The 22,805-nt window shown below is 37.2% G+C and overlaps 2 protein-coding genes across 6 annotated transcripts in view; one reads left to right on the top strand and one right to left on the bottom strand.

Moving 5' to 3' along the window:
• xrcc4 (X-ray repair complementing defective repair in Chinese hamster cells 4) overlaps nt 1–16,089 on the bottom strand; it is a 62,239-nt gene extending 46,150 nt beyond the window's left edge. For 2 of the 5 annotated variants that reach the window (XM_036595799.1, XM_036595801.1), the window contains exons 1-3: nt 15,887–16,089; nt 13,893–14,053; nt 13,590–13,780 (exon numbers count right to left, since the gene is read on the bottom strand). In XM_036595799.1, the coding sequence (XP_036451692.1) occupies nt 13,590–13,780; nt 13,893–14,031 (330 nt within the window). In that variant the 5' untranslated portion in view covers nt 14,032–14,053; nt 15,887–16,089. The remainder of the gene's footprint in view (nt 1–13,589; nt 13,781–13,892; nt 14,054–15,886) is intronic. The other 3 variants (XM_036595800.1, XM_036595802.1, XM_036595803.1) reach the window with 3 other exon arrangements.
• tmem167a (transmembrane protein 167A) lies at nt 16,060–22,174 on the top strand (the record flags this gene model as incomplete). Its single annotated transcript, XM_036595629.1, has 4 exons — nt 16,060–16,143; nt 16,725–16,834; nt 19,888–19,922; nt 20,058–22,174. Coding segments are annotated over 4 exons (300 nt in total), but the record flags the coding sequence as incomplete, so codon positions are not given.
• Nucleotides 22,175–22,805: the final 631 nt, after the last annotated feature.

Genomic DNA, 22,805 nt, shown 5'->3' with positions numbered 1-22,805 from the left:
GTTTTACTTTTTTTGGTTTGTTTTTATTTGTGAGAAACACATTTTTACTATTAAAAGTTAAAACCTTTAGTCTCTAACCACCTTTACATAGCCTGTAATTGTTTCAGTTTAGTTAATTTTTGTTTTTCATTTTTTATTTTATCTCACTATTTTATTGCAGCTGTTTGATGTTAATTCATTTACTGTTCTAGTAAATAATTCATTTTTTTGAAATTTTAGTTTATTTGTTTTAATTATATGTTATATTGACATTTTATAACATTTTATAGTTTCCTATTTGAGCTGTTATTTTCTTTTTTTTCATTTTTTTCAAGTTTTCTTGTCTTGCTGATTTTCATTTGTTTTAGTTGATAAATCTCATTTCAACTTTTTCAATCCCTGTGTAATTTGCTTGGCTACAGTGTAAATGAGGGCCACTCTCAATGTACTTCAGAGTCAAAATGACTGGCTGACTGGCTAACTGGCTGGCTGGCTGGCTGGCTGGCTAATCATTTGTGTGCATATGTATGATTTGTCGCACACCCTCTTACCAGGCAAATTATCTCCAGAGTGGTTCAGGCATTATTTTGTGCAGGACTGTGTCATATGTCTGCCATGCTATTTGCTCTTAAATCTGGTCACTTTCTCAGCTTCTGGTAAAGCTGCATTTTTATTAATCTGGCCCAATGTGTTTCAGGATCCATGAGCTCAGATTATGACCTACCAAAAAAAAAAAAAAATCTGCAAAATATGTTCACGAGTTTCGGCAGTTAAATTATATTATATTATATTCTATATATCTCAATCCTTCACTCATGAAAAAAGGAAAAGGACAAAAAAAAATGAAAAAAGAAAGGAAGCTGCAACAAAAGAAGTATATGGAACACACCACCAGATCAAGTGCCACATTACAACAAACCAAGATCTGCACGTAGACCGCTCTACAGAACAAGCATTGTTTCTTTACATAGCTGGTCTGGAAAGCATTAGTCAGTTACAACTCTGCAATCAATCAACCAACCAGCAACTTTCTGCAGCTATCATACCCGGCAAGGGTGCTGGGAACCAATCTCAGTTTGTCCTGTGGGAACAACTGTGCACAAAACAGCTGTGCCACACAGAATGCAGTACAATCTGGGTTAAGTTACCTCTAATTTAAGCTCAGTAGTTCACTGCTAAGGGTTTCCTCAAACAGTATCATATTGTTCTGGTTTTGTGTTATACTGCAAGCAGTGTAGAACAGCATTCAGAGTGCACTTTTATTTATTTGCTTTTAAAAACATTTCAATTACATTTAATGTGTTTAAACTTGGAAATTCTCAGATCTTAATTCATAAATTGTATTTGTCCATACAACAAAATCAATATGACCTGAATCAGCATAGCTATTGCATTACATATGAAGAAAAGGAAATTAACAAGCTCTTTGTTATCCTTTTAAATGCACATGCCCATTGTTCCTCTTATGTTATGATCTTATAAACCGCAACACTGCACGGAAAACTGTTTAGCTGTTGGAACAATTCTTGTACAAATCTTGTACATATGTTTTGCAATTTTGTATATGTTTTGCAAAACAGGCCCCTGAACATCAGAGCATCACTGTCAAAGCAGTTTAGCCCTGCAATACTTCTTACTACCAGCAGCATGCCTGTATATCATAGCCCAATTCTTCACCCTTATGCTCAATAATTAAAAGTGAAAAAAACAAAACACCAGGATTTCTTTCCACTTGGTAATATGATTGCAATTACAGCCTCTTTTTTATAATGAACTGTTTTGCATTGGCCTTTGAAAAGGCAACAAAATATCTATTTATAAAGAATGTTACAGTTCTTCAAAATACATATTTTACATAAGACAATGGCAATGTTCAAATCACCTGTAATACAGCCAATCCTTAGCTCAGTAGATAAGATTAAAACGTATTTGCAATATGTGACATTTTCTTAATTCAAATGTAACACACACACACACACACACACACTTTCTAAGCCGCTTATCCTTCTGGGTCGCGGGGGGAAGCTGGAGTCAATCCCAGCAGTCATTGGGCGGAAGGCAGAGTACACCCTGGACAGGTCGCCAGTCCATCGCAGGGCAGACAGACATATACATTCACACACACACACACACACACACACACACACACACACACACACACTCACACCTAGAGACACTTTAGCGTGTCCAATTGGCCTGACTGCATGTCTTTGGACTGTGGGAGGAAACCGGAGCACCCGGAGGAAAAAGTGGATATTAATATTTTTTGTGCATCTCCCCTTCTTTGTACAGCTATACATCACATGGTGAAAAAGCTAGCAACAGTCAAAGCAGCGAGTCAGGTTTTTACTGTTGTTTATCTCTTTAGGTCATCTACACAATTTTATTATTTTTATTTGAGCAATCAACAACAATGCAGACATCTGTATTATGTGAACAATGCATTATAAACTGAAACCGCTTTTGCTTCGCGAGATGTATGTCGCGTCCGGTGTGAAATAAGAAGTATCGTATAGTTGTTCTGAATTACAAATCTGTGTTGCGTCGCATCTGGTAAGAACTGGCCTAGCAGAGACACTATAAAGAAGGAGTTTGGTCACTGGTTGAAATATGAATAAGAAAGCTTGTAACGCTCAACATGGCATCTGTGTCCACAGAAAATCCAACCTTTCAAGAAAAAGAGCCAATCAGCCAACCAGCCATGCCACATTCACAGCTTGGTAGGGACGAAACAATTACCTTGTCTTTTGGAGGGAAAGTACCTTTATGACACTGCCGCTGACTAACTTTACACTTAAGGCTGTTTGTTCTTTAAAGTTGGTGCTGTTCACAGCTGCTTTCAGAAGAACAGCTTTTCATTCACTGGAGCCGCTGCTTGGAAAACGTTTACAGTAGCACTACAGACCATGACGACATGACACAGCCCACTACCAGCATGCATGTGTATCTTTTTGCCAACTAGTTTACTATCAACAAGTGGTTTCAACATCCCCAGCTAACATGGCTAATCTATTTTTTGGTTGTAGTTATTTGCACCCTTCCATGATTTTATCACTCTGGAGATGTTAGCGAATGTTACCGTACTCACAGTAATTCCTTGACAGCTGTGAAGAAATTGTTCCACAAAGAGTTTATATCCTATGTTTAGCTTGGTCTCTCATATTGTTGTGTGTTTGGTGTTCTCCAACAATTCTGAATATTCCTCAATTTCAATCTTGGCAACTAGTGACACTAGTGATGGTAGGATGATTTCCATGGGAAGATAAAGTGATGCGATGCCGGTATTTCTGAGGGTAATTGTCCATGAGACAATAGCGGAATTTGTTTTACCCAGCATTTACGCACTTCTGCTTCTTGTAAAAATGGCCTATAACCGCCCAGCAGCATTGCAATGAACATCTTTGGCTTTAGGTATGCATGTTTTACTACTGACTGCTCATTTTTGTGGGATGGGACATCACTAAAGAGGGTTTGTGGAAACAGAAGATGATATTGCAAAATCTTTAAAACAGCCACGTTAAAGTTGAGGTCTGTGGTTTCAGTCATGATTTTTCTGTTGTGACCGCATTTCTGGCTTCACTGCTCCACACAAACGTAACTAGAGGTGAAACATGGCTAAAATTACTCACTTTACTTTGGGGAAGAAGAAAACATTACCTCGACAAAGTTGATAAAACAGGCTACAATCCTTATACAGTTTCCCCTGAGCTCCAGGTCCCACTTAAACTGGCGGAAAAGCTACCAAATTTGTGTTTTCCTGATGTTTATATTTACCTCACACACAACCCCTTTCCCTATTCTGGAGAGTCTTACATTTTTAAGCATTTACAAACACAGAAGCCCACCAGCTCTTCACATCAGGGTGGGTAAAGGATGTAATTGTGTTGCATAAAGAGGAGAAAGAACTCCGTCATTATAGAAAGGGTAAGGCAACATCAGCTAATTAACACAGATGTGAACAATGCCAGCCTTTAGATAATTTTTGCTAATGTTATCAGCCAAGGGATAAATGGTTGTCCCCCTAATGAAGCTAGCAAACAGCCGGGTGTAACTTTAGTTCTCTGCTTCTGGAGATTTAAATGATGTTTCAATGGAGAAACATAAACGTTAAATATAAGACTGAATGTCGTATGGGTGGGCAGGGCTTCCAGAACCACGGTGGCGAGCAGGCATTCGCCCCACTACTTTCTGAGATCAGGACATGCCTTTTACAACGTCTGCTTTCCCTGAACTGCATGAAGCACTGATCAGCACGAAGAGGCAGAGTAAAACTAAGCGGCAGAGCTAAACAGAATTTCTGTTTTGGCTGGGAGGCATTTTCAGACCTGTCTTGGATGTGCGAACCTGTCCAACTTTTTCTTTAGTTCAGTTTAGACGTGTAAAACTCCACCTGAATAAAGGCAGCACCAAACAACTGAACCTCGCTAATTCTCAAGGGATTTGAACACCAGAGCATGTTTTTTTTTCACTGCACATTTTCACTGTGCTGTCTGCACAATATCCTGCTTTAACATTCACTTTTTACAAACGTTCACACATTCAGTGTTTGTTTACTGATCAGAACATTTGCAGTGCTGGTTCCTGCACTGCAAGCTGCTGTAAATAACAAAAGACAAGCAATAATGTTATGCGTTTGATTAATGACTGTGGAGCACACTTTTGGCCAAGCATCAGCGACCATCAGCAGTTTTCGTAAGTGGCCTAATTGCATTGCATCAATTAGCACTCAGCCAGCTTTTTTTTTTGTTTGTTTGTTTTTTTTTAAACAATATGTGTGCCCCAACACTTTTGGAATTGTGGCACCACCCATGTGGGTTGGAAATGTTCGTCGTGGTTCAACAGATGTGATTTTGTAAGTTTGCTAGTGCAGTTAGTTCAGAGTTCCCCAGCTCCAATCCTGAAACTCCTGCACTGCATAATTGTGGTTTCCCTGGTTAAAATACCTTATATTATTAGTTAATTAATCCCTTCTTGAGCTGAATGAGGCATGTACAGCAGAACAAAAACTATACAGTGCAGGGGGGCCTCCAAGCCTGGAGTTTGATAACACTGAATTAAAGGTCTGTGTAGTCTCTCGTCATTCTCGTCTTCTGTAGTGTCTTGCAGGTCAATCATTCACAAAGCGCAGCGAATTGAAGGCATTGTGCTAGCACAGTCACTCCCTGATTTGGTCCTCAAAATGCCACCGACTATACAGTTTGACGTCACGCGAAATGCTAGAATAATAAAAGACAGCATCTTGAAACACTTCATATCATCTAATCTGAGCTGCAATAGGAGCTGTCTGGGCAGGGCAAACACCAGATTTTCAGATTTTGAACTTTTCCATTTGCAAATGTCCCCCCTTAGTGGCCCTTCTTCAGCTGTTACATTGCAAAAAGCATAGTTGTGTTCAAGTTCAGTTAGTGACTGTGCTTAAAGTCCAATTTAAAGTGAACAAAGATAAGTAAATTTACTTTTGAACAACAAAGGCATAACATGCAAAGTTTGTTTTGCTATTTGCTAATACATTTCAGAAACGAATCATGTTCCATTTTTTGACATAAAATAATTCTCCAATGCACACCCTCCACTGTTTTCATCATTTGACATTTATCTCAACACAAACTTTAATTACCAATTCAAAAAAATACATGAAGTAAAAGCAACCCAATCCACTCTCAGTATGTTCCAAAAGTTACAGAATTCCAAAAAAACATATACCAGTTAAGCTTAAGCCATTATCCTGTCAAAGAGGAATTCTTCTGAAACAGTTTTAAGCTAGCATTTTGACATTTTCTTGGCAGAATCCACCTTTCGACACTGTCTAAATGTGAAAGCACACAGATACCCAATATGCACGGCAAATTCATATGGACTGCCAACACAGGCCAAAAATGCAAACACAACACCGCTGGACACATACTTTGAATCGTAAACAGTCAGGTTTCACTCCAAAGAGTTCATAACACAAGTTCAGTGTCCTTGTTTAAAAAAGCCCTATGCAAGGACAAAATCCATATTTTCCTGATTCCTTAGCGCAAGACAAACTAACTTGCAATCTGGATCATTCAGCTCTGCCTATTTAGATTTTTTGCTAATTTGCAAAATATGCATAACCTACTTTTGTGAACTAGTCCTAAGGTTTTTATTTCATCCTCATGTAACAGGTATCAAAAAAATTCAGAAGACCCTGACCCTGAAATAATTATTTCAAAACATGACTTTTTTAAGCAATACAGCTGCCATTTGCTAATAAAGCCTTTTGAAAAATGTCATAAATAATAAAAATTTTATAACTCGAGGACCCTTCATTGAAAAAAACAAACTGAAGTCTTGAAGAATTACATGATTCCAAGGTAGTCTATCAATTGTGGTGCATGTATATCCCTAAGGGGCACTGTAAATTTTAAATAACTGTTTCTTAGCATCTCTGATCATGCTGAAATTTTGCATGCTGCATCTTTTTGATAGATTAAAAGTGAGTTTCTAAGGATGTGTTGATCAACTGAAATTTATGGCTGCCATCAGCCAATCAGCTTTTAGCTAGCATTAGGAAGGCTAAACGTTGCCCAGTCATCATGAAACTTGAATAGTATTAACTCAAACCTCACGCAACTGGCATAAAAAAAATTAGATATGCACTAGATAGGCACTTTCTAACAACCAGTAAAGTGTTAAAAGATTTGACCACTAGGGGGTGCTTTTTTTATAACATTTATAAAGCATATTTTAAATATACAAAGTAATATAAAACGTATATTTTATACAAATAGCTACATATTGTCAGACAACTCATTTCAGATCATCTAGTACAGTGTTCCAAACAACTTTGCAATTGCAGGTGTAATAAATTGCATCACTGTTTTGTTTGTTTTAAATCTATACATTTCAAATCAGTCCCTGGATTTTGATCCTAACTTTTCAAAATTGGTCTTAAAATACTCTGTAGCCTCTAGTTTAAAACAACAATTGTTGACTTTTTTTTTACTCATTATGATCTTCCTCTATTAATTAATCGCTGTAGCCATAGCATTGCTAGCTTAAATTGCTATAACTCATCAGCAGTTGGTCTGATCATCACAAAATGTAAATGCAGTTTCATATTGAGACTGATGAGCTGTGCAAAGTTTGATCCAGATTGGCCTTAAAGGAGTGCTTTAATGCACAAAAGCACTTAAAATCATTAAAAAGACAGATAAACTATTTGTGCCATTTGATTCAGTTCTCTGAATAACTTCGCAATAATGTGAAATTGAACCCATTCTGTGGTATTTTGGCTTATTTATTCAAAGCTTATTATACCAAGATCAAAAGGTCAATCTGGAAAAGGAAAAAAATAAATAAATAAAATTAAAAAAAATGGTGAGCATCTTTGTTGAAGGCCCCTGATGTATGATAATATGGAGACTTTTGACAAATTCTGACTCACTTTTCACTTAGCTCCTGTATGCCAAAAAGGTGCCTTTTGAGTGCATTGGGTCTCACTATGGCATGCAAATGGTAATAAAACTTTAGAAAACCAAACCACTTTGCAAACACAAAAATGTCAGACATTTTACCATTGTTCGCTTACTTTTTACATCTTGGCAATCTTTGTAATGTTGAACAAAGCTCATTAAATTAGTACATATGAAATCAAGCATGTATCATGCTTAAAGAACACTGCTTAACAACTATGGCAAATGAAGGCCTTTGGATAAGCTCTGACTTCACTGCATTTTTCATCATCTCTCTGTAAACTGCATTAGACTTTGTCAGGCCGCACTGGTCAAAATGGCAGAAGGCCTCATTGTGCCAGTTCGTGCTTGAACCTGCAGACTGCTGCTTGCGGCTATATTGAGGGGTCTAAGTACCAAGTTCTGGAACCCTATTGTAACTGTTATAATTTTGTTTTACCTTCTCTTTTTTTTCTTCTTTTCCTCTGCTAAAACAAATCATGCAGACCAACTTGTAAGTCGTACAGACATGACACTTAGTCAACAGTGGTAATCCCTTCCAACTACTCAAGCGCTAAAGCTCAGTCTGATTGGCCAGATGGTGGCACTACAGCGAAGCTTCAAACGTTGTGGATCATATCTTCTGCACCATGCCATAAAAACAAAATTCTTTTTTTTTCTACTGAAGTAGTTAGTTCTGAAATGGCCCATAAAAAGCCTCAAAAATACAGCTCCACCCACATTTTCAGATAATTTACATTTCATGCAAAATTGTACACATTTTTGAGCGCAAACTAGTCTCTGGGTTTTCACTTAATACGCACAAATCTGGTGTCAAAAGAATCCTACGAGAAAAAATGTTGGAATTTCGACACTGTGTAGCATGTAGGCCCCACCCAGAAATAAGGGTGGAGCTCATTTTGCAAAAATCATGCACAGCCACAGGCCTGTACCCTAGGGGAGTCGAACACAATCTTCACAGTTTGGTGCAACTGCATAGCTAGCTGGCGATATAACAAGCAAAAAGTTTTACACAGCATTTCTGCAGCTTGTCAATGAATCCATCTGGGCTTTTTGAGTTTTTATGACTCCATTATCTGCACTTCACACATACATTGTCTTATTGAGACCAAAATTGGTACAGATGTACCAATACTAAGCTGTATATGTCCACATACTCTGAGGAAGCATGCCAATTATGGTCTAAATCGACCTCCAGGGGGCACTACAACATGTAATCATATATAAATTATTTAACATGAACAAATCTCTTGCTGACTTTAAATTAAAGAAATGCAAATGGTGACAAAAATACTCAAGTCTTTAGTCTAAACAACTTTGTTTATGCAACTCCAATTCCAAAAAACTTGGGACACTGTGTAAAATATGAACAAATGTAAATAAAAACAGGATGCAATGATTTGCAAATCTAATAGACCCTTATTTTATTCACAACAGAACATAGAACACATATCAGATGTTGAAAGTGAGATATTTTATCATTTCATGAAAAACATTAACTCATTTAGAACTTGATGGCAACATCGCATCTCAAAAAACTTAGGACAGGGCCATGTCTACCATTGTGTAGCATCCCCTCTTCTTTTAACAACAGTCTGTAAACCTCTGGGAATTGAGGAGACCAATTGCTGGACTTTTGGGAGAGGAATGTTGTCCCATTCTTGTCTGCTATAGGATTCTCACTGCTCAACAGTCCTGGGTCTTCTTTGCCAGATGATGTTTTCTATTCGTGAATGGTCTGGACTACAGCACCTGGACTCTTCTTCCGTTGTGATGGATGCAGTATATGGTTTAGCATTGTTTTGCTGAAATATGCAAGGCCTTCCCTGAAAGAGACCTTGTGTGGAGCATATGTTGTTTTAAAACCTCTATATATTGTTCAGCTTTCCAGATGTGTAAGCTGTCCATGCCGTATGCACTAATGCAACCCATGCAGTGTTTTTTTTATTAGTACCACTTACATTTCAGTCTCTTGTTGCCCCTGTTCCAACTATTTTGAGATGTGCTGCTGCCATCAAGTTCTAAATGAGTTAATTTCTTTCATGAAATTGTAAAATGTCTCACTTTCAACATCTGATATGTGTTCTATGTTCTATTGTGAATAAAATATGGGTCTATGAGATTTGCAAATCATTGCAGTCTGCTTTCATTTACATTTATTTACATTTAACACAGCGTCCCAAGTTTTTTGGAATCAGGGTTGCTGATGTATTTGACTAAATTGTACAGGTAATCGAAGATGGTGATTTACATACATTTTCACAACAACAGAGCAATGATAATAAGGCATTTTCTGATTCACACCAACCTTGGCACACTTGTTCAAAGCCTAATATTGGAACAAGATGCAAAGATATAATAATAGGGGGTTTTAAAACAATCATCCCACATGTTGAACATATTCGCAAATTCACTACATTTTAAAACAATAATTTCATATATGTATTCACAGCATAAACAGCAGATATTATTTGTGTCTGTCGTACTGTGCACAAACTAAAAAGTCACTCTACTGTAGCATGTAAGTCATTTACTGCCAAAGTTGCAAAATTGTTTTAGTATATTTGCACCCTAACTAACTGACTTATTATTGTTTGTTTATTGTTTAGTATATTTTATTCTATTATTTATCTCTACTTTCTTTTTATATGTCTATAAATACTTTGCTCCTGTTCATTTTGCTCTTGTTTGCTCTTTACTTTGCTTTGTACTGCTGCAAAAGAAAAATTTCCCTCTGTGATTAATAAAGTGATCTGTCTGTCTGTCTGTCAGTCTATCATAAGTCTAATTAAGCAATTTATACAATGCCAATTACCAATTATCAATAAGTAGACTACAAAAACAGCAACCTTTGGTTTAATGTCTTTCATACTATGAACATGTCAAATACTATGAACGTCATACTATGAACATGTCAAAGATAAAGACCAATTACTGCAGCATTTTTAAGTAATTGGCAGCCAAAGTTACCAAATCAGCTCACTTGAATCCCAAACTGATGGTCTTAAAAGCCAAATTTAAAACTTACAAAAATTATAAAACAAATACAAAAATTTCCAATAAGCAGACCAAAAAAAAACACCACATTTTGTTGTCAAGTCTGTCATACTATGAACATATGAAAGATGAAGTCCATTTACTGCAGAATTATACTATAAAAGGCAGCCAAAATTACCAAAGCAGTTCATTAACTTAGTAAGTTGCACTCCATCCAAGTGATCCATGAGCCAAATTCAACACACCATAATATAACCAATGCTAATAAATAGACAAAAAAAAAGAAGATTCTCGTTTAAAGTGTATCAGATGATACTCCAAATATGCAGTCATTTCATATACTACATTTTTAAGTAACTCGCAGCCAAAGTTACCAAATCAGTTCATTTAGACTTTGTTCACACAGCAGGTAAAAGTGGCCAGAATCCAATCTTTTTCTCCACATGTGACACAGATGTGTTATCTGTGTGGCAGTGCAAACAGCGAAAAACACATTAAATCTGACATTTTCAATTCTGATTTGAGATGCTTTAATAAGTAGCACTGAAATCTGATATGCATCTGTTATGCGGCAACATGACTCAGCCTGAACAGCCAGACTGGAATTCACATGCCTTATTTGTCATAATTTCACGCTGCTGAGACATCATAAACATTTGTGGTGTTTCTGTACAAAAAATGAGCCAACTTATCCAACACCCTCCGTGTTTGAAGAGACTTAGAAAGAAATGGCCAAACGCGGCTATAGAAGAACAAGGCTGCAGTGTCAAAGAACAGTTAAAAAGTCTCATGTGCTCCAAGCAATAGCAGTGAATGAGAGCCTTCTAGTTCACTTGCCACATCACTTCCATTTGATTTATTAATAAAACATATTGGACGTAAATGCATTATAGATCATTACAAATACTTTGCTTTAAACGTACCAAGTCCTGACACAGTAAGAAAATAGAAATCCTGTATAGAAAAAAAAAAGATGCATCGAGATGCATCGATAATCGTTTTATAATCGCATCGCAGCCCTCTGAATCGTAATCGAATCGAATCGTGAGGTGCCTAGAGATTCCCACCCCTAGTATGTACAAACCTTTACTGACATACTCGAGGGGGGTCTTAGCCAAAACAGCAAAGCTGTGCATGCTTGCAATGAAAGCTTGGAACATGCAAATGGCTGTTAAAATAATTGGCCAGAAATGTATTTCAAAATTTTTTAACTTTTCACAGATCATTGAGAAAGTGACAAAATCCAACAAAGAGCAAACTCTCCATTTGCTGTGCAATATGCTGTGCTCTCCCTCTAATATCAGTATTTTTGTACGTCTCAGAAAGATGCAGCACGGTGGCGCAGTGGGTAGCGCTGTTGCCTCACAGCAAGAATGGCCTGGGTTCGATTCCCAGCTGGGCGACCAGGGTCCTTTCTGTGTGGAGTTTGCCTGTTCTCCCCGTGTCTGCGTGGGTTTCCTCCGGGTACTCCGGTTTCCTCCCACAGTCCAAAAACATGCAGTCAGGCTGATTGGACGTGCTAAAATTGCCCCTAGGTGTGAGTGAGTGTGTGATTGTGTATGTCTGTCTGTCTGCCCTGCGATGGACTGGCGACCTGTCCAGGGTGTATCCTGCCTTCCGCCCAATGACAGCTGGGATAGGCTCCAGCACCCCACCGCGACCCAGAAGGATAAGCGGTTTAGATGATGTATGTCAGAAAGATGCTCCATATGATGGTGAACAGCTGTATACTGGCCCTGTCCTGTGGCATGATCAGAAAAATGGACAGCGCTCGGAAAACCACCTCCGAGTCTTCACTGCAGAAGGTGTGCGTATGGGGTGAGTACACCCTAACTCCACACCAACTGCCCTTAGCTCATGCTTGCTTTTGGGGCTAAAGTGTTACGTTTTCCCTACCAGCTGTAGCAGGTCATGGACTTTTTCAATCATTGGAAGAGACTTTTGAGTGTTTGGCATTGCCAGTTCCAGTCTGTGGTGAAATGACAGAACATGTTTTTCTATCTCACTTCTAAAGAATGCACCTATTCCACCTGTGGCACCCATGTCTGTCCCAAAGGCACTGACTTTGTTTTGCCACCAGTTAGGATTTGTTTGGTCAGCATCATTAAACAGGCTTTTAATTGTGCTCAGTATTCCCTGAGCATGACAGTGCTTAAAAGCTCAGCCAAACCAACAAGTCAGTTTACTGGTACACCTCCAGAAACTTGTCTGCAATAGACAATAGACTTTAGACTATTATTTCTTGGCTTGTCTATTGTTTTTAACAGCAGCTTGTTCTCAGTGTCTGAAAAGTCAGTCGTTAAAACAGTCATTATGCTGACTGTACAGCGTCGACGTGCCTCTAGAAGAGAAGGAAAGCCAGCACTGCTGATGAACTCCCTTGTTTGATCACAGAGGGCGTTTTCATCAGCAGTGAACTGAACAGGGTTTGTCTGAAGTTCACCAAGACCCACGGGTTTCTGCCGGACCTGTTCAACCGCTTGCCGCAGACCCAAATACCCATGTAGTGTTCAGACATGTCAAAACGAACAAACTAATGAAAAAGGTGTGGTAAGTCCACACCAAAGAAAGCCCCCTGAGAAGCCTCTTCATCTAGCTGTCTGCATTGCGTGCCTGCAGCTGTGTTGCCTCAGACTGATGATGTTTAATTTGCCCAGTACTGCAACGTTTTTATTTGTACATCTCTATAAATATTTATATTAGTTGTTCTGTGAAAACATTTAATTCTTAGATTTTTAATTATTAAGTTGATCATTATTCCACTTGTGTTTTTATGACTTGCCCAAATTACTGCATCCCTCTAAGTACAGGCCTGTGGTCCACAGGGTGAGAAACCGTGTCTTAGAATAGATTAGGAGTGTAAGTTAGACGAACATCAAACTATTGGTGTGTACATAATTTTAAATGTCTATATGTTGCATATTAGGGTTTAGGTTCACCAGTAAATACAAAACACAAAAAGCATCGCTGACTGAAATAAGCGCTCCTTGGCCATTCAGGCCTGAGGATCCTTTGAAGCTGAGTCTAAGTAAGTCCTCTCTGAGCCATGAGATACATGAATAGTTTAATTTATAGTAAATAATCCCATTTTATACCATCTTGATCCTCTCTCAGCTTATTAACTGCCTCCCTTTTTGACAGCTTTTAAGCACCAAGCTAGAACATGCCACTCACCGAGACGTCACTCTGCACTTTCTCATAAGACAGCTGGAGCATAGGGCCACCAGCTTTCTCAGGTGCTAGATGGAAGCTGTAGCTCTGGGCTTCCTGGCCCTCCCCTGTTAGAGCCAGCTGCAGGTCATAAACATACTTCTCCCTTGCCATCTCCATCTCCTGGGCCTCCCTGGTTACATCATCCTCAGAAACTAACGACAACACACAAAGTTAAAGATGAATGAATGAGGCTGAAAAAAATGAGGAATTCAGCTCTTTTGACATGCCTAACTGGACACTGTCAGTAAAACAATCAAGGCCTACCTTCACCACTCCATGCAGAAATGCCATCACAGAGCAGAACAACAAAGCCAGCTCCTAGGTCTTTGGCCCACTCTAACTTGAGGTAGAATGTGCATTCAGGTTTAGAGACAATAGGTATCTGACGCACAGTGACCTTCATAGCTAACTGAAGGTGTACAAACCTAAAATGCAAATATAACGGCAGCATTATTTCTACATTAGAACAAGAAACAAGAGATGAACATAAGCACAAATTATACAAGCACAAACCCAAATAGCACAGGAAACTGTTAACTTTAATTTGTATAGCCCTGCTGACTTTTTAAAATTAGACAATCATCTGTCATCAGATTAGTTTTGAGATAGAAAACCAATTCTCTGGCCTGTCATTTGTGAGAGCTTTAATGTTTTTTTGTTTTTTTTGTTTTTTTGTAGGAATAACTACCATCAGTTATTGAAGCTTTCTTCATTAAAAAAATAAGCCAGTGTGTAAGAGTTGAGGGGGAATCCAGCCAGAAGCAATGCAGAGTATCAGCACTTCACTTGTTTTCCTGTGTACACATTTGTAAACTACACAATGCTAAGAAGTAAATCACAAATACTCTCATTATTTTACTTACTTGCTCCATTAACCATACTTTTTGAAGTAGTTTAAAATGGCAGCATTTTCACTGCCTTTGAATGACATAGTTCTGCTTTCCACTACTCATTTTACACAGCCCATCAAACTAAATCAAATAAAGTAAAATAAATAAAATTAAAATCTGTGAACATTATAATTTCCAGCAATGTTAAATAACCAGACTTTGACAGTGATAACCAGACAGTGATTCCTTTTTTAAGTCAGATGTTCCATACTACTATTAGGAGATTCACCAGTTGTCAATCACTTATCTAAAGTGTGAACTCTGTGACATAAAAATAGTTGTGTACATTTTCATGAAGAAGACATTTATGTTGGCTAGCTATATCATTTACCCCCAGAAACACACTACAAGTTAGCTGCAGCTAACAAATTAGCTCTGTTATGAATACTTTTAAACAAGGCACTTTTTATCTTCATATATATTTCAGGGAAGTTTTCTTTTACTTGAATTAAGTTATAGCAAAATTTGTAAGTAATAGTAATAGTACCTACTACTACTTTTATTTCATTTAATATGTGTTGGAAATAAGGGTACTTGCGACTGTATGAGTCATGTTTGTGTCAGTCCAAATCCATGTTTTTGTAACAGCGTGAACCACAGTCTATCAAAAAAGGGGTGCAAACCCGTGTGCCGCAAACTATGGAGCCCCTAAGGGGCCGTGGTTAAAAAAAGTTAGGTTAATTACATTGCGTACCCTCGCAAAACATATGCTTGTCAGACAGCAAGCAAACGTAGGACCAAGAGGTGCCCAACGACACTGCTTACATTAGAACTTTGCGTTTAGCATAGCTAACGTTAAAAGCTGTTTTCCCAGCTTCGCCAGTCTATGTTGAGTTTATTCAGCACTGTATGAGGACACTCGATCTCAGTTTCAGTTTGCGCTCGCTAATAGCATGATCATGTTTGATTTTGAAAGCGACACTATGTCCTTATATTTCAATCCAGGATCAATGTAAATTTAATGAGCTGCTCCATCTCTGAGCTTAAGCAAAACACAGCTTTTGCAAGCGATTGCAAAACGTTTGCATCGTAATGCAGAACATTTACAAAGGAATGCTTTTTTTCTTTTAACCACGACCCCTTAATAAAACAAGACTACCCTCACGCTTAAAGCACTGATGTGTCACCATGATGCAGTTAATTCATACCTAATACATGATTACATAATTTGTGTAAATCTTATTCAGTTATTCAAGGAAAATGCATAGTGTTTACAGACTGTCCAGCATCTATTCAATTCTGTCTCTACAGGTAATAAAACAATTAGCAAATCAAACTAAATATTTTTGAGGAAATAACGTGCTTGCCAAATAGCAAACGCCAGCTAGCAAGCAAAACAAATGTATTTTAAAAGTACCGCAAACATACCATGAGCGAATTACTGATTACGCACGCTGCTGTATCGTCTCACTTCATCACTTAATCTCGACTGTCTATGGCATGAATTGTTTAACTGAATACATAATTTTGATAAGTTTCAATGTAACTGCACTCGTAGCTAACTATGTCTTTTTCCTCTTTTTCAGTAACATACAACTTTTATTCCCGCGACGCATGTCATTTCCTCTATCGTCATTTCCTCCGTATCAGGAAGTGTGAGGTGGCTTGTTAGAGCTATCAAAATGGTAAGACAATCGTACAGTTTTTTTCTTTGTTTAACAAGCTCATTTGGGAATCTCGGTCGTCGTTTGTAGCTAATATATATTTACTGTCTTTACTTAGCTTATTTGATGTGTTCTTCCGTAATATAGCACAAATTGGATGGGCTAGTACACAAGCGGACGTATCTAGTTAGCTTAGCTAACGGAGTAAAATTTAATCATAAATTAGCCGCCTAACTAGCTAGATAGCTAACGTTAGGTGAGTAACTGAGATTTGAAGTATCGCATTTTGCCAGGATCGGTTGTTCAAACATGCAGACTCTTCCGAGTTCGGATTCTTCAAAGACATGACGCAGGGATTATGTAGTGTTAGTCAGGCAATGGTTAGTGTCTAGATTTATTAGGTGGTGTGACTGCCACAGACAGTGTATTTGTCCAAGTCGAAATATTGCCTTCCAGTGCTTTTTCATGAAATAGTGTAGAGGCTGTATTAATTGACCCATATAAAAAGAGTTAAAAGAAGGTTACTCTGAAATTAAAGGAGATGTGATTTGATATTTTCATACATTGTCAGTAATCACATATATCTTTGTACTTTTTTGCAGTCTGCCATATTCAATTTCCAGAGCTTACTCACTGTCATCTTACTGCTCATCTGTACTTGTGCATACATCAGAGCACTAGCACCAAGTCTGCTTGATAAGAATAAAACAGGGTATGTACCTGAAATATTGTAGAATGCTTTGTTGTTAGCCGTCTTCAAAGTGATTTTTGGAACAAACCACCGTTAACCACTCCTGACAGAATTTGCCAAAGGCTCACACTGCTTACAATTTTGTTTGAAAATCGCCTTTTTAGTGACATGTTTTGATTTGGTCCTTTTGATAAGTATGAGCAAGAAGGGTATGAAGAAATGTCTTTGTTATTAGCCACAAATAAAAACAAGATTTTTTTTTTTACATTATCAGCTCAAATGTTTTTGCACATATGTAAAACATTGTACTGCACTTCTTTTTTTTTTATGTTAAGTTTTGTGGTCAGTGAACCATTTTTGTGGAAGTCAGATTCAGATCTTACTTTTCAGATATGACCACTTCATGGCTAAGCTGTTGTTGCTCTAAGACACTTATATTTCACAATAATAACACTTACAGTTGAACGGAGCAGATCTAGCAGAGCAGAAATTTCACAAGCGGACATGTCCTATGGCTGCCACATTTAGTAACTAAGCTCTTCAGTACAACCAATTCTACCGTCAGTGTTTACGGAGCTTGCATGGCTACACATACGCATCCACATACTTTAAGATGTAAGTTTAAATATACACTTGAAGTTTTACTTTAAGTGTATATTTCACTCAAAAGATGATAAATGCGTCGCTGACATGAAGGCAATAATTATGCATCAAGAAAACATCTTGGTTTCTGTTGATGATTACATTTTTTTGTGATGGCCTGAAAACGGTAGTAGAAAGTATTTGTGTCAGTATACCCAATATTTTGAGTGCTTTAAAATTGAAGATGTGACTTTATTTAATTAAATGTGATAGGTCAGCAAATGCCTTTGTTTATTGCTGGCTTTATTTTCTTTTGCCCAAGATATACAGGGAGATTCACTCAAAAGAGGCCCCGAATATTCTGTTGTAACTCCTGTTAGGATGAAGCAATCTGAACCAAAAAATACGCTACATACCTTGACGTATGTGTAATTGATTGCATTACATGTGATGCTGGAAGTGATCTCCGTTTTCTGCCAGACACAAGAAAAATGGGGGTATGCACCCGGAAGTTGCAAATGGAGGTTAAATGTCGCGATGACTGACTGGCGCCTACATCATCGCTCCAACGCAGGGGCATCCCAGCGTGTTCGAAGCTCCTCCTGAGGAGCACATTGCACGTCGTTTCGTTCAGATTGCTTCATCCTAGTGAGAGTTATTATAAAATATTTGGGGCCTCTTTCAAGTGAATCTCCCTGTATTTCACTAGACTCATTTTCTCTGGAGAATTCCTAAAAGAAAATGTTTCTTCCAGTTTGAGGCAAAGGAAACAAGATGCCTGCCACATATTATTATATGGGAGGCAAATCCAGCCAAAAAAGAAATTAAAATTAAAACAGTAAAATGTAAATGCAAACCTCTTTTTGCTGTTTCTTTTTCCAAACATCTGCGCAAATATCCTGCCAAAATTGAAAATGAAATGAAATACCTACGTTTGCAATTTCATTTCTCACATGAGCACGAGTAATTTGTGACAAAAAAAAATTAAAACAGCTATTTGTCATTTCATTTTAGTCGTTATTCTGGTATTTCATGGCCATATCTAAAATGAAAAAGCTAATACAGAAAAGAAAATCTAAGCTTCACTTTGGCTTTTCCTCATGAAATGCACAATACGTGTATAAACTAAAATCAAAATGCAATGTTTATGTTCTTATTTATATGTCAGATATGCAGCCTATTGCTATGAAAAAGAAATAAGAACACAAACATTGCATTTTGATTTTAGTTTTGACACGTATTGTGCAATTCATGAGGAAAAGCCGAAGTGAAGCTCATATTTTCTTTTCTCTATTAGCTTTTTCATTTTAGATATGGCCATGAAATACCAGAATAACAACTAAAATGAAATGACAAATAGCTGTTTTAATTTTTTGTATATATATATATTTTTTGTCACAAATTACTTGTGCTCATGTGAGAAATTTAAATTGCAAACGTAGGTATTTCATTTCATTTTCAATTTTGGCAGGATATTTGCGCAGATGTTTGGAAAAAGAAACAGCAAAAAGAGGTTTGCATTTACATTTTACTGTTTTAATTTTAATTTCTTTTTTGGCTGGATTTGCCTCCCATACATATTAGGCCTGAAATGGAAATTATCATTAATTTTAATCAAGTGATATAATCTCCGCAAACAAATGCTCTCTCTAAAATGGCTTATCTAGAATTGTAGGGTATTATTGTAAAGACTTTAGTACCCACTGAAACTCTCAAAAATTAGCCTTGGTGTCGGTTTCACAGTTTTCGTTTTCAGCACTGCACAGTTCCCACTGTCCTACTGCTATCTGTTCGGACATTTGTCGAGAAGTTTTGCTACGGAAAGCATAGATGTCCCGTGCCTGCAAGTAATACAATAATGTAATGAATATTTTTGTCGGCTTAAACCGTGTTATTTACACAAAACATAAAGACAAAAATATTTTAAATGTTTGTTTAATTTTAGTGAAACCGACAACTGTTTAATTCTGTTTAGCCAACAACTGTTTAACCCCAGCCTGCCAACAAAAAAAAGGACTATAGGGTTTTGTTGTTTCTGTTCATGCCACATCCCAGGGTCCTGCTACCTGTCATCTTTGTTCAGGAAGATGGCTGAAAGAGTGCTTACTTGTGCATTGGCAAGTAGTCATGAACCAGTTGTTCTGTAGTGTACTTCTTTGTTTGCTGTCTTTGCTTTCCCTTTGCCATCACAATTTAAAAGGTGTTTAGAGATCTTCTCAAAGTCTAAACATTCATTCACTAAAGGACAGAAGTGAGCGAGAAAGCTTGAGGTCTTTAATTATTTGCTGTGAGATACCTAAGGCTTTTATTCATAGTCAGTTTCCATGTAATTAGAGTAGAGATAAATGACCATGTGTTTAAAGTATGAATATTCATACTTACAATTAATAACTGCAATGTTATGATTTTTTTTTTGCCTGTTAGTTTATAACCCTAATCATAACCTTACATAAAAAGCAGTCTCACAAACTTTTCTCTTCTTTGCCCTACAGATTTCTGGGTATATTCTGGAAATGTGCAAGAATAGGTATGTTATGCTCTGTGAGTTACAGCATACAATGGTAGTGGAGTTTTTTGTTTGTTTTTTTTTTTTGTTTTGTTTTTTTTTTATTTAATAGTTCTGCATTATGATTAATATAATTGTTTTTGTTTTGTCTTCCAGGTGAACGAAAAAGCCCGTATGTGGCTTTTTGCTGTATCATCATGGCTTTTACCATTTTGTTTTCAGAGTAACTGTGAGAGAACTTTGGTAGAGGGCAAATTGGAAATGGCATTATCTAAGAAGATGTCTCTGCACCAAGGAATCTGTAATTTCTCAGCATTTGGATTGGATTTCTCAACTGTCCGACAGTGCTGGCATTTTGTTAAAGCACAGTTTTTAGGCATGGGGACATGAACTGCTTTTGACGTACAAATTATACACTTCTCTGCCTCCCAAACTTTTTTTTTTTGTAAACATCAATTGCTGTTGTTTGGGCCCTAATGCTCTCATCATCACAGGCCACCGGAACCATTTTGCTTATAACAAAATGTCTGTGGGATTTGTGTTTCAGTACAAGGCATGTGGACCATGTTGTTGCACATATGTGCCTTCCTTTGTGATCATTCTTGTGAATGTATTCATTTGAATCCATTCAGGTTTACCTTGGTTGTACTCTAAAAAATTAAAATATCTTTTTCAAATATAAGTTGAGACTTATATTAAATATTATATAAATATTATATTATATTAAAAGAACCATACCCTTATCATCTAAACCTTTAATTTATTTCTGTTATGATTTCTGCCATATACCATTAGTGGGCATGCTGTACATTTTTAAGGAAGACCACCCTAGTTATGGTTGTATCTATGACCTGCTACCAGTACCTCTTGTTTAGAGGTTTTGCAATCAGTCACAAGTTAATTTGCACATCAGAATACAATACAAGAAATGCACTGAAAATTTGGGATTATTGTCTTGAATTCCAAAATTAAAGCAGTAAATTAAACCCCTCTGGAGATTGTAAATAATTAAACAGTATCCGGTTTGAACCTTCTTTCTTATCATAGTAATGTTTGAATACAAGAAGCTTGTTTTATTAACATGAAGTATTAACCTCACCACTTTAAGCAGTTAGCAAAAGATGTCATTAGTGTTTTTGTTCAAACTAAGTTTTCATACATAAGGCTTCCAAGAAGTGGTCTAACTTGCATATAAATCTGTCTTTATCCTCCAACAAATTGCAGAGAAAGCTAGTGTTTTTAAGAGTAGTAGTCTCAGGAGGATATAGAAATCCCAATTAGCCGTTCACCAGGCCCCTCCTGTAGTATTTGCTGTAAATGCACTTAATATTGCCAGATGGGATCCTAACCCTAAAAAGCAACCATACTCATAAGCATTGATTTGCTAAATATTTTAACGTTTTATAGGACCAATCTCTGAAGGACACTCAAGTTTGTTTTGAGATGTCTGTATATCTAGACCCTTCTTCACTGTGAGATTAACATGAAAATGAATTGATTCTCTGAAAGATGTCCTCTTGATGTTATTTTGGAACCAACCATTAGAACACAATAATTGATGTAGCTCACATGAATGTTTGTGAGAAGTCTACAAAAAAGCACACTATGAACCATTTTCATTTAGGCCCCAGATGTGTTCTTGTCAAATGAGAGAGAAATTTTATGTCTATAATCCAGCAAACATACAAAAGCAGTTGAGCTGCCGTAAAAAGTATAGTAGAAATACAGTATTGTGGCAGGGCCTTTTTCTTGACAGCTTGTGTCATTGTTGAGAACAGGCTAGGATGTGCCCTCCTAGTTTCAAATGAAAGGAAGATGGTACAGGCCACTCATGAGCAACTGCAGTGCTGGGCATTATCTCACCTGATCTTTTTAAAACTTCATGCTCACCATTTATCATGGGAACTATAAAATCAGCAGTATTAGGAAATATTCAACCATGACAAAATAAAGACTACTATTATGATAAAAACAAGAAAACATTTATTACAAGATCTGTCAAAAATTACATCGGAAATGTTATTAAGTGAAATATTGAGTGAAGACAAAATTAAAATAATAAAACCAATCTAAAAATGTTAAAATAAATGTTCTTATGTTACCTTGGCTTCCTGGAGGTGCTGAGACCTAACTCAGTGATGCACTTTGGATCAAAGAACTGGAAGGACTACAATCACTGTTTCTTGATTTTCCCATTGACAGATTTTACTGAAAATAAGGTGAAATACTGTACTACTTTAAACAGAAATAAAAGAAGCCAACATTTTAGCAGATCCACTTCATCAACTGTCTCACATGTTGTATGTGCTTGTTAAAAGCATACTCTTTCTAGTAAATGTCTTGTATGTGCCCAGGGGCCCTCACTATGGTGGATGGGTTCCAGATACTAATAAAGTAGAAGAGGTTCAAGGTTCAGACAACTTACCAAGTAAGCTGCTGTGAACTGCCTGTCTGTTCAGAAATGTTCTTGGTAGCAGTCTTGCAAGTACATAAATTGCCCCTCCTGTCATCAAACTATTGACCAGACTCAAACAGGGTGTCATGTTAAAAATTTGTGAAAAATATCTTTCAAGATTGAGGTCACAAGAAAATAAGAAATATAAGCAAAACAAGTGGCTGTACAGGAGTCATTATGGATACAAAACCTCCTTTGTGCTATACTGAAAACAGTGTATTTGGTAAAGCATGCTGCTATGAATGGATCTTCTGTGCCTTTGTTATGTAATCGTACCCCCTGCAGATTTAATATTTGCAAAATTGCATAATTAACATCACATAGATCTGAGCTGTCTAAGATGTCAGCTGCCTTTTACATTTATTTCAGTGTGGTGCAGTTTGCACACATGGGCACACATCAGTACAGAAGTGTGTATTGTCTGTAGTGGGCATATTTGAGTAGTACTC

Source organism: Colossoma macropomum, unplaced genomic scaffold (assembly GCF_904425465.1).
Source record: "Colossoma macropomum unplaced genomic scaffold, Colossoma_macropomum, whole genome shotgun sequence".
Taxonomy (NCBI): Eukaryota; Metazoa; Chordata; class Actinopteri; order Characiformes; family Serrasalmidae; genus Colossoma; species Colossoma macropomum.
This window is presented reverse-complemented; position numbering and strand designations above follow the sequence as displayed.